Consider the following 13,768-nt stretch of genomic DNA (forward strand, 5'->3'; position numbering starts at 1 on the left):
ACAGATTTTGGGGCCACTTGGCATCTAACTTGACGCAAGGAACGGGATAAAGTGCAAGGATGATAAGGCGTGAAATCTAATAAGTAATAAATAAGGCTGTATGGAATATGTTAGTGGCATACTTTACACCATGTGAGTCAGACATGTCTGAGGGACACTTATCAAAAATTAAACAATCAAAATTCAGAATAGACGAAGCGGGAGGGAGAATTTATAATCTTGACATACAAAATCTCAGTGGATTATGACATTATAGCCCGTTGCTTAACTCGGGACTTAACTGGATAAGAATCCACCTAAATCCCCCCCCCCCCCCCGTACGTGTGTGTGTGAGTACGTTGGGTAGCATGTAATTCTCATCTTGGTGTGAAACCATCTCTTGTGTTTAATGTTGCAGGATTATCCAGTTATTTAACTTTAGCCTATCAATAATATTAAGTTGCGATAGGTTTATAAAACTTTTCATAGATAATGCTAACATTAAAAAAAATAGTCCTGTACATCGAAATATTTTTCAATAACAAATATCTACTTTCAACGGTTGATCTCCGGTTATCAGGTGAATCCTGACACTGATGTTCTATATTTACCTGGATCAACATCGAAAATACACGGACTAATAACCTCTCTTTATGCACACCTCGTTTCCCCATGAAAAACGTGTTTACAGTAGGATGCCAGCAAGTCAATCCGGTCAGACAAGAAGTCAAAAAAAAAAGCGTCTCTTCCGTCCCATTTGTCCAGACGCAATGCATTAAGACCAGTGTATTAGTAGGTCAACCGCAAGGAAATAGTCGAATGGGTACGGGAAGCTAAATACATTGCGATTGATGTCTTGCAGCTTTATGGTAAATGTATTAAGAATACGCAGTCGTAATTTTAATTGGTTCATTGCTAAGGAACGGACACCGAGAGAACTTTGCTTTGAGTACTTTTAATTCACCCTACACTGTTTTTACAGCGAAACAATACACAAGTGCGTTGCATCAAACACGCGCAGAATAGCGTATAGTGCATGTGAGTTCTAAGAGTTATTCCTGTGGTCAATCTTACCGGGAACGTAATCTAAGCATTTGTTTACATTCTTGTAATTAAATCCTCGTAAGCGTTTCAGGTGACCTCCGCCAACACACAAGTCGTTGTTAGCATTATTCAGCGAATTATGCACGTTATTGCAGTTCATATATGCAATAACCGGTGTTTAATGTTACCTTGCTTTTGCACAAATATCGCAATGCACACATCGTTTTAAGATTTTTATGTACATTTGAACGTTATACAGACGGAATAAACTTTACGTGTGGGTAGATGCTAGTTTATGAAGGGATTTCATTTCCTTATATTTTCCTTTTGTTGTATTTAAACTCTAAATTAAGGAAAATGCAAACTTGCATTAAAACACAAAGGTTTACAGAGTCGTCTAAAAGAAATGCAGGACAATACAGAAAAGATTAATAAATTCGATACAAACCGAAACTTGCAAAACTGTTTAATTAAAAAATCCTAAAAAAAAGAAAAGAAAATCTATAACTCTAAATCTGCAATCTTCCGTTAACTTACTATTCTCGTTCGGTTTCCGGAAGAGAGAAGTCCCTCCTTGCATGTCCTGATCGACAGTTAGAATTCATCTCCATTTACTGGACAGTTTTTACAAAGAGATTTATAAGGTAATGAGATGTAATTAATCTAGTGCTCATCCTCAGTCATAAATACAGTGGATTTTATACTTTCTCATTCTAAAAATAAAAATGACTTTCCACAGAAAACTGTGTGCGTAATTTCCTTATCTGAAGTAAATGCATTTACATTTGATAACAGCCTCTAATGGTAGTTGAGATATGCAACACAATTACAACTTCTCTTATGATACAGGTTATCATAAAACAACCCTCGGTTGAAGTTCATTGTGTGAATATTTCTGATCCGAAAACTAATTCAATTATTTTAATTTTATTATGAAATTGGGTTGTCTGTCGTCTGTTTATCATTATTTCCTGATTTTAACGTTTCGTCTAAAATCTACTTTTAACCCACTGCTTGGCTGATGTTCTTTAATATTCATAAAAGCACAGGTCATAATTAAAACTTGCCATCAACACGGTAATGGATTCGTCATGACGAATTTTCGATCATTGATAATACCGCTACCACATTACCTCGGTTACCAAACTCGGGTCGTTTATCTGTGCAAATTCAGCACAGAAGAATCTGTGCGCGAGACGAGTTTCCTCGCCGGTCCAAAGTTTGCACGAAACGAATTTTTTTCCAGCTCAAGGTCCTCATTTGCAAACATTGCAGTTTAATTAGGTGGTTTGAGATAATAAAATGCTATTTTTCACATTAAAAATACTGAAGGGATTCATTCTTTTTTATTTTAAGATTTAAGTGTTGCAATAAGCGAGTCTTAATGTGTTATGCACCGACTTGTTAATATTCAAATAACTTGATTAGACAAAAGAATTTCGGTGTTCAGTTTTTCTCTTCTTTATTTAGCATATTACCACTCCCCGTATTGCCGAGTTATACTAACTTTTATAGCAGCTCCGCTAAAATGTAATTGACGTTCTCTGATATCTTTCATATTTATCCGAAATTCGACAGTGGGCACAGAATTAAAATCAATTTACTTTTTTATTAACACACAATCCAAGGATTCAGAATTGGTGTAAATCATTACAATATTCAAAATGCAAAATATGCGATATTCAAAAATGGCGACCCGGTGGGATGAGTGGATAATGCTCAGTCTCCAACCACCAAGATGTTGAATCGAATCCCCAATCTGGCTGGATTCGATGTTTACAAAAGCCTCTGGTAGGTGTTTTTCACCATCTTGCTTATTGGAGACTTGAAGTGATTGAAAAAGTTCTTTTTAGTCTCTAGAGAGGTTTCCTCCTTATCCAACCATTCACAGCCCTGCAGGAAAGATAGTTAATTTATATATATATATATATATATATATATATATATATATATAATTAACAGTTCTCATTATCCTATAATTAGGCCACGTTGCTCATCTCATCGCATGGTTTCAGGCAATCTCGTAATAACCAGCTCTCTGATTCCACGTATAACCCTTCTTAACTAGGAACCCTATTAGCCACTATGATCCTTTTAGGTCACATTTGTTACAGACTAATTTTCGAATGCTCTCACAAGATCCAACACTCTCAGACTCCTTGTACCTTTCATCATACGTTACCTCAGATGATTATTTCTTTGTATCTAAACTAATTTCACGGCCGGTCGTTCTTTCTTCCTATCTGTGGCACCATAGTTGAAATTTAATAATAATTATGTGGATAATTTTCCAGTTGCATATAACACTTTGAATAGAGAAATAGTTAATCTTAAATGACTTTTCATAGTTATTCTAATATAAAGAAATAAAGGCTAAAGTTATTTAAACGGAAAGTAAATTTTCCCCATATCAGTGAACTACTTACTCTGCCTGATGTGGGAATTGAAAGTTAAATCCCATATCGTCTTAGGCGCTGTCACCGCATGCCTGTAAGCTTTAACATCGAATAACAGCGAAAATTAGTGTAACGGAAGGTGAAAGAAAAAGGGTGGGGAAAAGGTAGTCTGTTTTCTCGGATTCTGATTGGCGAACGCTGTCTTTTTATGTTTTTTTTTGAACGAGATTTTTCAGGGACAACAAGTTCACTGAGCGGACTCGCAAATATGATATGAAGATAAAAAATAAATCTAAATGTGTGTGCGCGCGTTGCCAGTCCGTTACATGGAAAGAACATCAGTATCATTAATATATATTAAAAGAATAAATTAAATTTTTGGAATATAAAAAGAAAAATATCTCCGTTTCACTTCACGAACAAATACAAATATAGTGGACCTTGTTCACCGAGTCATAGGTCACTATTAGTTTGAGACTGATAAACCAAATGTTTACAGATGCATGGATCCAGTTTGGAGCTTTGTTAATTAGTTTAAAGCCAATGTTTCGCTTAAAATAAGAGAGTAGGAATTTTTCTGAGAGATACCATGAACTGAACTAGTTTCAGGTATGTATGTTAACATGTCAGTAGTGAAAACATTTAGAAGCGATTAGATCCAACAAAAAAGAACCAGGTTGTTTAGTTTAGTTTGTACACGGCTATACAGTATGTATGGCTCTTGGTGGACGGTGTTATATTGGAAATAAACTTTTTCGTTAACACATTATGACCAATCGACACCAATACAGTCTGCATAACTTTTTTTTTAAAAAAATAGTAAAATCTGATATAGCTTTTTTCAAAAATTGTGCGTTCATGTCGGCAGTTCAATAATTGCTTGACCTAGAAATCCCATAGTGTGTTCAATAGCTCGGGCGTAAAAAAAAAAAAAAAAAAAAAAGCACCTATGAAGTGTTGTACCCAAATGAAATCACAACTTACTTGAGAATCCCATCCTCTGATAAGCTACAGAACATCTATGAATATATATGGTTGCTACTCTCTTTTTACGAACAAACGAACTTCATCATAATGAGAGCGATCATCACATAATACCAAAACAGTTCCTGATGATCTAGATTTACGAGCTCTGTTGGGAAAACTTTAGTTCGGGATGAAGACGAAAAAGTACATTCTCCAAATTATATAGGGTTAAAAATGCAACAGGTGATGTTTCCTGACGTATTGTGCAACTACACAACGAAATTCAAGTGAGCTCACCGCTTCATAATTAATTCACGCCGCGAGGAGATTGAGAATTTCTGTTGATGGTCCTCTAAAAAATCAGCCTTGTTAACCATGGAAGTATGCACAGCAGTGCATTGTTTTTCACTTCACGTACTTCTCGAAAAAAAAAAAAAAACACAATAGGAAATGCCAGTGATAAGACTAAACTTAGAGGAAATCCTCCCTCATTGACCTTACCTTTGAGATCACTTGATGCAGTAGGTGGTAGTAATTGAATTCGCACTCTGTGCTACCCTTTAAGCTTGGAAACTGATTACTTTGCTAAAGAATTTCCTCCTTAAATATTAATAAGGTACGCAAAAGAATTTTAATGCTAAATTCACAAATCGCCGGAGTACCGATAGTTTGAGCAATGTACGTTTTAATTTTGATCATGGATCGTTGCACAATATCTTGTGACTACAGTATATAGCATTCCCCTATTGAATACATGAATTGAATGTTTAAAAGCAAATAAGAGGCACCTGGACAGCGAGTGTATTTGTCTTAATAGAAAAAAAAATACTACACGTAATCACTATTATAAGCAGTGGTGAGCTATAAGGGGCTCGCCGTGCCCTTTGTTACATTTTTCTCAAATTTGCGAGCCCCTTGTTCTTCTTGTTTAATAATCTTGTAGAACTAGAAAATACCACCGTGGAATGTATACATGCTACTATAATTGCTACTTTAAATTCATATAGATTTTCTGATAACTATATAAAAAATCATTTCATTGCATTTTGTTCTGATGGAGCTAGTGGAATGTTAGGAAACAAATCAGGCGTTGCAATTAAACTTCTACAAAAATTTCCCAACATTGTGATTTGGCATTGCGTAGCTCATCCTTTACAATTAGCATTGGACGATTCGATAAAAAACATTTAAAAAAATCATTTTGAAATATTCACGGATAAATTATATGCTTTTTTATCATCAATCACCAAAAAATCAACGAGAATTAAATACGATTGCAAAAGACCTTGGTATCGAAATTTTAAAGATCGGCCGTCTGTTTGGACCATGATGGGCAACTTGTAGTTTAAGAACGGCTCTTGCTTTGTGGAGAAATTACCCAGCTTTATGCAAGCATTTTGCATCGAACGATAAATATAAAGGCTTTTTAGACCGACTTCTCGATTTGAAATTTTTAAGAGATCTAGCATTAATGATTGACATCCTACAGGAATTATCATATCTGTCAGAAACTCTACAAAGTCGCAATGTAAGTATTATAAGGGCTAAGTTAGGCTTTTTTTTTTTTTTTTTTTTTTTTTTTTAGCTCGGCGATGCGAGCCCTTTGTTAAAATTTCCATAGCTCACCACATTAAGATGTTAATACTGAAATTTAACATTTTGATATTAACAGTGAGATTTGATTAACGGTCACATATAGGTACCACATGAGCCTTTTTAATTGCTTATTATGTTACTGAAATGTGTCAATATTGCGGATATGCCTTTGTTAGGATAAATATTCTCGAGTCTCAACAGTAACCGATCATTACTCATAAAAAAAAACATATAAAGCATATTTTGGATGTAAACTGAGAACTGAAAGCTTATAAACCCTATCGCTTATGTGGGTAAGCTAAAGGTTAGATATCTGAGAACCCTGCTCTAGGAACCAAACATGGTTATCACTTCAGGCCTCCAACAAACAGTGACATGCTGGGCGACATTCTGCATCTTTGGCTAGCTCTAAATCTCAAATATAAATTCATAAATAAGAAAATCATGAAACAGTCCGCTGGTTCTAATCCCGCTGTGGATGTTTGCGAATGTCTTTAGGTTGAGAGATGAATGTATAGAGGTCTTAAGTGTCTCGAAAAGGTTTCTAGAGTAGGGTCTCCGGACTCTGTCTACTGTAGGTTTAAAGCAAACCTTTCATAGGTGGGATCCACAAAAAATGCCATTCCAAATGCTGTCAGATGAAAGAAGAATGGAACACACTACTGAATACTTTTTGCTTAAATGATTGCATTGAAGGCAGAAAAGTAAGTAAACCTGGTTGAGGCAATTGAGTAGCCGTATCTTCCATCTGCTGCTGAGGCCTTTGCACCTCGGTGATGACCTTTCTGTATCTTAACTTCCAGACACGTGGCCACTTAAAGATAATGGACTTGATCAACTGGACGTAGAACAGGAATATCTTTACTCACAAATTTAGAAGAATTTTTTTAATGAGTAAAGCTCTTTCTTATCATACTAGTCTGACCAATTAATAGAAACGGTGATTGCTGGTTGGTATGTGGAGAAAAGCAACTAAAGCTAGTGTATTCTACCTGTTAATTACGTGTTCTCTAACTGGTTTGCTGTTTTACAGGAAGAAAGACACCAGTTTGGGAATGGTCTAACTTACCTTCAGTTTAAAGTCTTGATAATGGTCCCTGGCATGTCAGACGGAATTCGAACTCTGGGCTTTCCAACAGAAGGACAAATATTACGACATCCTCCCGACTGCATTATCGAGACGTAACAGAGAAGCACGAACTTCCCAAATGCGAGTATTCCTTGATTCTTATAAGTTGAATCTCGAAAATGTTAATTATGCATTGACATTGTGTCCTTGAATACTAGTTGGTTATGCTGCTGACAAATAAGAATACTAAATTTCTTATAAAATGAGCAGCAGACACGGAGAAATTTTGAAGTTGTAGAACTACTTTTGGATGCAGGAAATATTTTTTTTCAATACACTGGAGCTTAGTCTTTTTTTTCTTCAGATTTGCATTTCCTCATGTCTGAAATTTACTACCGAGTATGAATTGAAGATTAAGACGGTCTTTTATGCGAAACTCTTGTCATTCATTTCTTTGGTATACTTCATTAGAATGGTTCGCAGCGTACCTCACTTATAAGCTAAGTTACAGCCTTACGGCCTCATAATGTTAGGGATCCAACCCGGAGATGAATATATTTCGTTTTTTTTTTTTTTTTTTTTTTTTTTTTTTTTACCAGAATCGGATGATGAATAAAGATTTTTGTGGGAAAAATTCTGCTACTATGGGCATTTTCATTCCAATTTAAAAACGAAATGCATCAACTGTATATCCATACTAAAGCTTGAATACCTATGTACGTTGTCATGGATATTTTACTTATAATCCAGTCTTGAATGGCTTCTGTATCGAAGTAAATACCTGTTGAGACCTGTAAAGCTGCATTAAAAATTTACATACTAATTTTTGTCTCAGTATGCTGGACTGTGAATACACAGCTGCACTTTGTTCGTTTAAGTTACAATTAGATGAATTCGGTGAGCAACAATCCAAAGGAACACTTACTACTTGAAGATTGCAAGAGGTCGTTTCATTCACTGAATCTAGATCAGACACTTGGTCCGCGCAAATAGACGGACCAAGATATGCAGAAAGCAGCGCGAGTCACTAGATAAACCTAACCTAACTTTTTAGACCATTGACCCCTTCATGGAATTCTTGATTACTCATCGACCCCCATCATGTTGAATAAATGTTATCAATAATAAATTTCTCAATTTAAAAATAATTCCTTCACCCTTTTACTTCATTACTCCTTCTCAATAAGAAACATTTAAAGAAATTTATAAAGAACATTAAAAATTTACTTGCATTTTATTGATTTAATGAGAAGGGTGTGTTTTTGAATTGTCGCATGTTGACTAGGTGTTACTTAAAATCGTTTTATGTGTTTATCGACCCCCCCTTTTGACCTCCTAGATATTTATCGACATCTTGGATAGTCACATCGACCACTTTGTCGATCCCTGGTGTAGCAGAAACACTGGGAAAATAGTTATGGTTGAAGCACGTTGAACACGCAGTATGATTTACATTGTTCGGTATTGGTTTCAGGAATATGAAGGACTGTCTATTACTGCTTTATTGGTGAACCCAGTTCCTCATATAATGGGATGATATAGAATGAGCAATCGGTGCATGATCTCTTCCCCCACCCCTAGGTTCATATCCACTTCCGTTATTCCACAACCGAGAGAGGCTCTCTTTCATAGATTGGTATCCATTCTAAAATATCTTTTGGGATCAGGGTGACCCATGTCGATTTTTTGACACTAAAAGATACTTGGCACTGTTTCTGAAGTGACTCGGAGTGTATAATGAACACGAATGAACATAGCTCTTGGAGCACCACAACATTTTGGGCTTAGAAAGTCACTATAAGTGTCGTTGTAAGTTTGTAAGTTTTATAATTATTTAGTTATATATAATTTGTTAGTAAAATTAAGTTTATAAGGATTTGGACGCCAGGAAAGCTGCATTTGTTAAGTTCATATAATTATGTGCGGAGCTCAGCTGTTTTCGATATTAAATGATGAATTAACCAAAGAATTTTATTTCAAAAAAGAAAAAAAAAATTCAGAATAAGCGATTTATACATCGCATTTGTTTTGTAATATTTTAATCTTATAGCATCGGGTTTTAAATCTCCGAGTATTGTAACACTTTAATCTCTTTCCCAAAGACGAAAAATATTGTAATTCGGGAATGAAACGAATTACACTGATCAATTAATCGAATCAGCTACAAACTAGTGATGAATTAGTCATCTAATTCATCATTAATCAATTTCATTTATTCATCAATTAGTCATCTTTGCCTACTAATTCACTAGTGAATAACTTGACAGAGTAATAAGAGACTAATTTCTTACAAGACTTTTCGCTGCCGGTGAAATAAGTAATATTAAATTTATCATCTGAGTTCCGACAGATTATTTCAGTTTGTATCACTGGTTTAATTCTTAGTGCACAAAGTCGAAGTCTTTCAACATATGAAAGAAGAATTACAAGAACTCTCAGTTATACGTCAAGGTATCTGGAATCCTTTCTTTCCTGTTAATCCTTTTAAGTACTCCACATCAGTTCACTGCGTGTGTGAGTGAGAGAAATTACGCCACCGTAAGTAACGAATACCGCTGTTTTGTCGTATCTTATCTCGCATACCTTTCGTGGACTTCGCCCAAGCTGCCCTTTCAGCCTGCCATTGAATGACACTACCTTTCCTTTCTAGCAAGGATGAACTTCGATTCACGGGTAGTAAAATTAAATGATGCAGACATGGTTAGGTAAAAAATGAAATCATCCTGAGGTTGTTTGAGAGAGAAAGGGAATTTTACAGTATTTATTTATTTATTTATTTTTTTTTCACAAATGGTTTTCAGGGTTCGTTATCTTGCTTTAGCTTTATAGAGTATCATGTTTTGATCTTTAGGGGAAGTTTCGGATTATTTTAATATCTTAGCTGTCCATGGTAGTAATGAACTGTAGGTTTGCAATCTTTCATGAGTGAATTCTTATTAAAAAATGCTATTGCCAAGGACCGCAGTATGGGCTCACTTCAGTGAGGGCCATATTATAATTATGTTTCATTATATGAGCGATAAAAAGTAAAGTTTGTTTTCAGTCTTCATGCCCGGTGTTATGCCACGAGAATGACACTTGAAATTATGCAAACCGTCAATGAGCTACGAAACTGATAGAGCTATACTTACATCTAAAGAGAATCTCTGCTGTTAACTCCCAAAAAAATGGGGGAGGGAATTTTCCCTTTCGGTCTCTTCCATTATTGCTCCAACCTTTGTCAGGTTGGTTGAATCCGTGGTTTTAAACGGAGTAAGCGGACAAATAAGCACGTTTATAAAAACTATATTTTGATACATATGTACAGAAAATACACAACTTAAACGTAAGGCTTAGTTCGTGGTAAATTTTGATAAAAGCAAAGATTTATGTACTTGAATGGCTGATTAATAATTTTATTAGCAAGGTGGTAGTAGTAATAAAATGAATGGTTTTGTTTACTTAACTGAACCTTCAGTCTGATTAGATGGCTAATATTTAATAGGTAATTCATTAGCAGTGGGTGATTAATTTGTTCTAAGTTACGAGTGTGTTCATCTCCGCAATAGTTATTTGGATGTTCTAAGTGGCGACAGCGTAGGTTGAAGCAATCCCATCCATTAAAAAGAAACCTCAAGCACTTGACACCCAAATCTCAATCAAAATGAAACGTTGAGCTTTATATCTATCTGTAGCATACATTTTATATTATAAAATCAATAATTCAATACGAATTAATTCATTGGTGAAGATAAACCTATTAAAGTAATATATTACAAGACGTGAACTTAAGTTACATCAACACCTTTTTTTAATCTACCGATGGCCGTTCCACATGTTCCTACCTGAACAGTAAAACTACGAACTTTGTATATTTGTTCTCTCTTTCTCAAACACGCTTCTTCACTATCTTTTTAATTAAGTGGTTCATTCAAATGCACCAAACTCCTGCTATCTATTATATATATGCCCTGAATTATATTTGCAGGGCATATATATTTGCATTATATTTATCTCATGTTAGATAAAGACAGTTCGTAATCAGGTGGTATCCGGAGAGTTCATCGAATGAACAATTCATCGAACGACAATTCGTCGCAAATGCAATTCATCGAAAAAACAGTTCACCGAAAATTTAAAATTTTCGGAAATGTTATGAGAAAATTGATCCATTTAGAACAAAACCTGAACCGTGAATAAGGAGATTACAATGCTACTTTCATAGGGAAAAATTATATGGTTCTTATAGTCTTTCTTGTCCGAAAACTGTTTCATGTCTGTTCATGGGACTGATTTGCCTGTTTCCGGAAGAAAAGCCCAGCCGTATCTATATTATGCCTGCTAACTTATCTTTAGCAGAACAGGACTGATAAAAAGTATGCGTAAATGGGATCCAACTACCCAGGTCTTTTTAACTAAACGGCTTCGTTTTTACCGATTGAGCTATGCGGGCTCCATTATTATTATTGTTGTTGCTAGCAGTAATATGCGACTTCAATACAGCAATTATTATGGGATGAATTTTACTCAGATTCGCTATTTGAAACTTTCACAAGAAAATGTCGAACCGTTCCAGTTTTCAGTTCAGCTATATTCGGGGCGACAAATAAATCATGTGTCCAAATTATGTACTGTATTACAAAAACTCTCTGACTTAGTAGAAGTTGTTGGTACAAGAAGCTATCTGCATGATTCAGTTTTTGTTCTAAATGGATTACTTTTACCATAACATTATCGAAATTTTAAAATTTTCGGTGAATTATTTTTCGATGAATTGCATTTTCGACGAATTGTCTTTCGATCAACTCGCTTTTCGATCAATTTTCCTGTAACCAATCAGGTTTTCTCTGAATGAGGTTCACATAAAACGAATGGAAAACTCCAACATTCTCAGTGCTGCCATCTATGATAGCAAGTAGGTACTACTGTCGATGGCCAAAGAAATTAACATGACAAACTACAAATAACTTACTTCCACACTCATTTAATTTGACCTATACATAACATTGAAAGCTACGATTTAATTAGACTAGTATGGATTCCGCAGCTTTTGATTCACGGGATATTTTGCTAAGTGACTCATCTCTGGGTATTAGGTATATGAATGAAAATAATTCATCTTTTTCCTCGTTTTCCTTTTTCTTGTGACTTTTCTTCTTAGAAATCTATGGTCTTTTGTGATTCTTTCGTCTTGTTACAATTGAGTTGGTAGGATCTTCTTCGGCCACTGTTAACCGGGCTCATATGAAGGATGCTTGATTTTCTTTACTAGAATGTTATTCATCCCCACCGTCCCGAAGAACGCACGTAATTAACAGACTTAGCATAATTTTCATAATTCTGCCTTAATTTCTCAAACCAAAGAAAACCCTGCCGGCACCTGAATGTCTATCTTCAAAACTGCTCTACTAATGTTTGGAGTGTTCCAGGGTTGGATTATTTTTTCTGAAGTGGGTCACCGATTTTTGTCTGTTCTTCCTTTTTCGTTTGACAAACTTTGTGCTAAATTATTTTAAACATTTTTAACTGGGGGGCCTGATTATGGTATTCTGTAATGGGGAGAGGGGAACTTCACCGTAGAAACAGGATCGACAAATCCTGTTTTTCGCAAATAGACGACTCTTCATTTCCCGTGTGACCTGGTCATATAAGCTATCATTGGTGTTTTTCGTTTCTTTAAATATTTCCATATGTTATACAATTTTCCAGTTTGCGAAAACCGCACCAAACCAGTTCCAACTCGGACGTGTGCGCGCGCGCATATAATTTAAAAATTTGTCTGTTTCGTTAATATTTTAACAAGATTATCTCTCTTCGTAGTTTCTTTGAAAATTCTCTGAATTTTTGATAATATTTCCTAGTCAATTGCAGACATTACTTCTGCGTTGACTATTGTTACAATATATCTTTTGACTCTTATATTATGACGGTTTTTTGTTTAATTTTTAAATACCTTTCTTCTAAAAATCCTAAAGTTTTTTATGAGCCATCATAAAGTCCTCAAAACGAAAGAAACACACATCCCTTTAAACACGAAAGTAAAATTCGATAAGTAATGAGTTGGAGGCTGAGATTCAAAAGGAAATTCCCTTATCGACTTCAGAAAATACATTTTTCTTAAATAAATAAAGGAGAGGTGATAACTCATATCTGTTGAGTGATATCACATGTTAGCCCTCGAAAATTCTAGAATCGGCCACTGTTTGGAAGTGCCAACTCATAATTCACAGTCGTTCGTGGGGATTTCAAAGGTGAGTCATTTAATTCATTTGTTATTAGCCCAAATGGCTACTCGGGGTTAGTGAAAGCATATTGACAAATTGCAAAAGCCACTTGGTGTCGCTGTTTTTTTTATTTCTGTAAGTTTTAGCTGCAGTGGTGTGATGGTGTCGTGTATCAGTGGTCATCAGCAGGACTTAACAAATACGCACAAGCGCTTGGCGAGTAGGTTCAGCATGGACATTATACAATTTAATTAAAAAAATTTCTAAACAAAATCTTGAAGAAAAGTTTTTTTTTTTTTTTTTCAGAAATGACTATTCCCCATGATAACTTCTTTGATAGATATGGCGTATCATCAGTACTCACGGTTCTTGTCGCCGTAATTGAAAATAATTATGCTGTTCTGTTGTAGGTATCGTAGATGTTCTTGTATCATTGCCTACCTTCACAGCATCTTGTGGGGACGATTTTAATATGATAAATATAATAAAATCTAAGAACGGAGCTGGTTTCATTT

The 13,768-nt window shown here is 35.2% G+C and overlaps 2 protein-coding genes across 2 annotated transcripts in view; one reads left to right on the forward strand and one right to left on the reverse strand.

Moving 5' to 3' along the window:
* Positions 1 to 1,649, reverse strand: part of LOC150108878 (scoloptoxin SSD14-like) — a 90,260-nt gene extending 88,611 nt beyond the window's left edge. Inside the window, exon 1 of the mRNA XM_090410533.1 lies at positions 1,561 to 1,649. Coding sequence (XP_090266659.1) covers positions 1,561 to 1,634 — 74 coding nt within the window. The 5' untranslated portion in view covers positions 1,635 to 1,649. The remainder of the gene's footprint in view (positions 1 to 1,560) is intronic.
* The window catches only part of LOC150108877 (scoloptoxin SSD14-like), a 141,470-nt gene that overhangs the window by 90,282 nt on the left and 37,420 nt on the right, over positions 1 to 13,768 (forward strand). The window lies entirely within an intron of this gene.

Source organism: Typopeltis vanoorti, chromosome 2 (genome assembly GCF_054136105.1).
Source record: "Typopeltis vanoorti isolate ZY-2024b chromosome 2, IOZ_Tvanoo_1.0, whole genome shotgun sequence".
Taxonomy (NCBI): domain Eukaryota; kingdom Metazoa; phylum Arthropoda; class Arachnida; order Uropygi; family Thelyphonidae; genus Typopeltis; species Typopeltis vanoorti.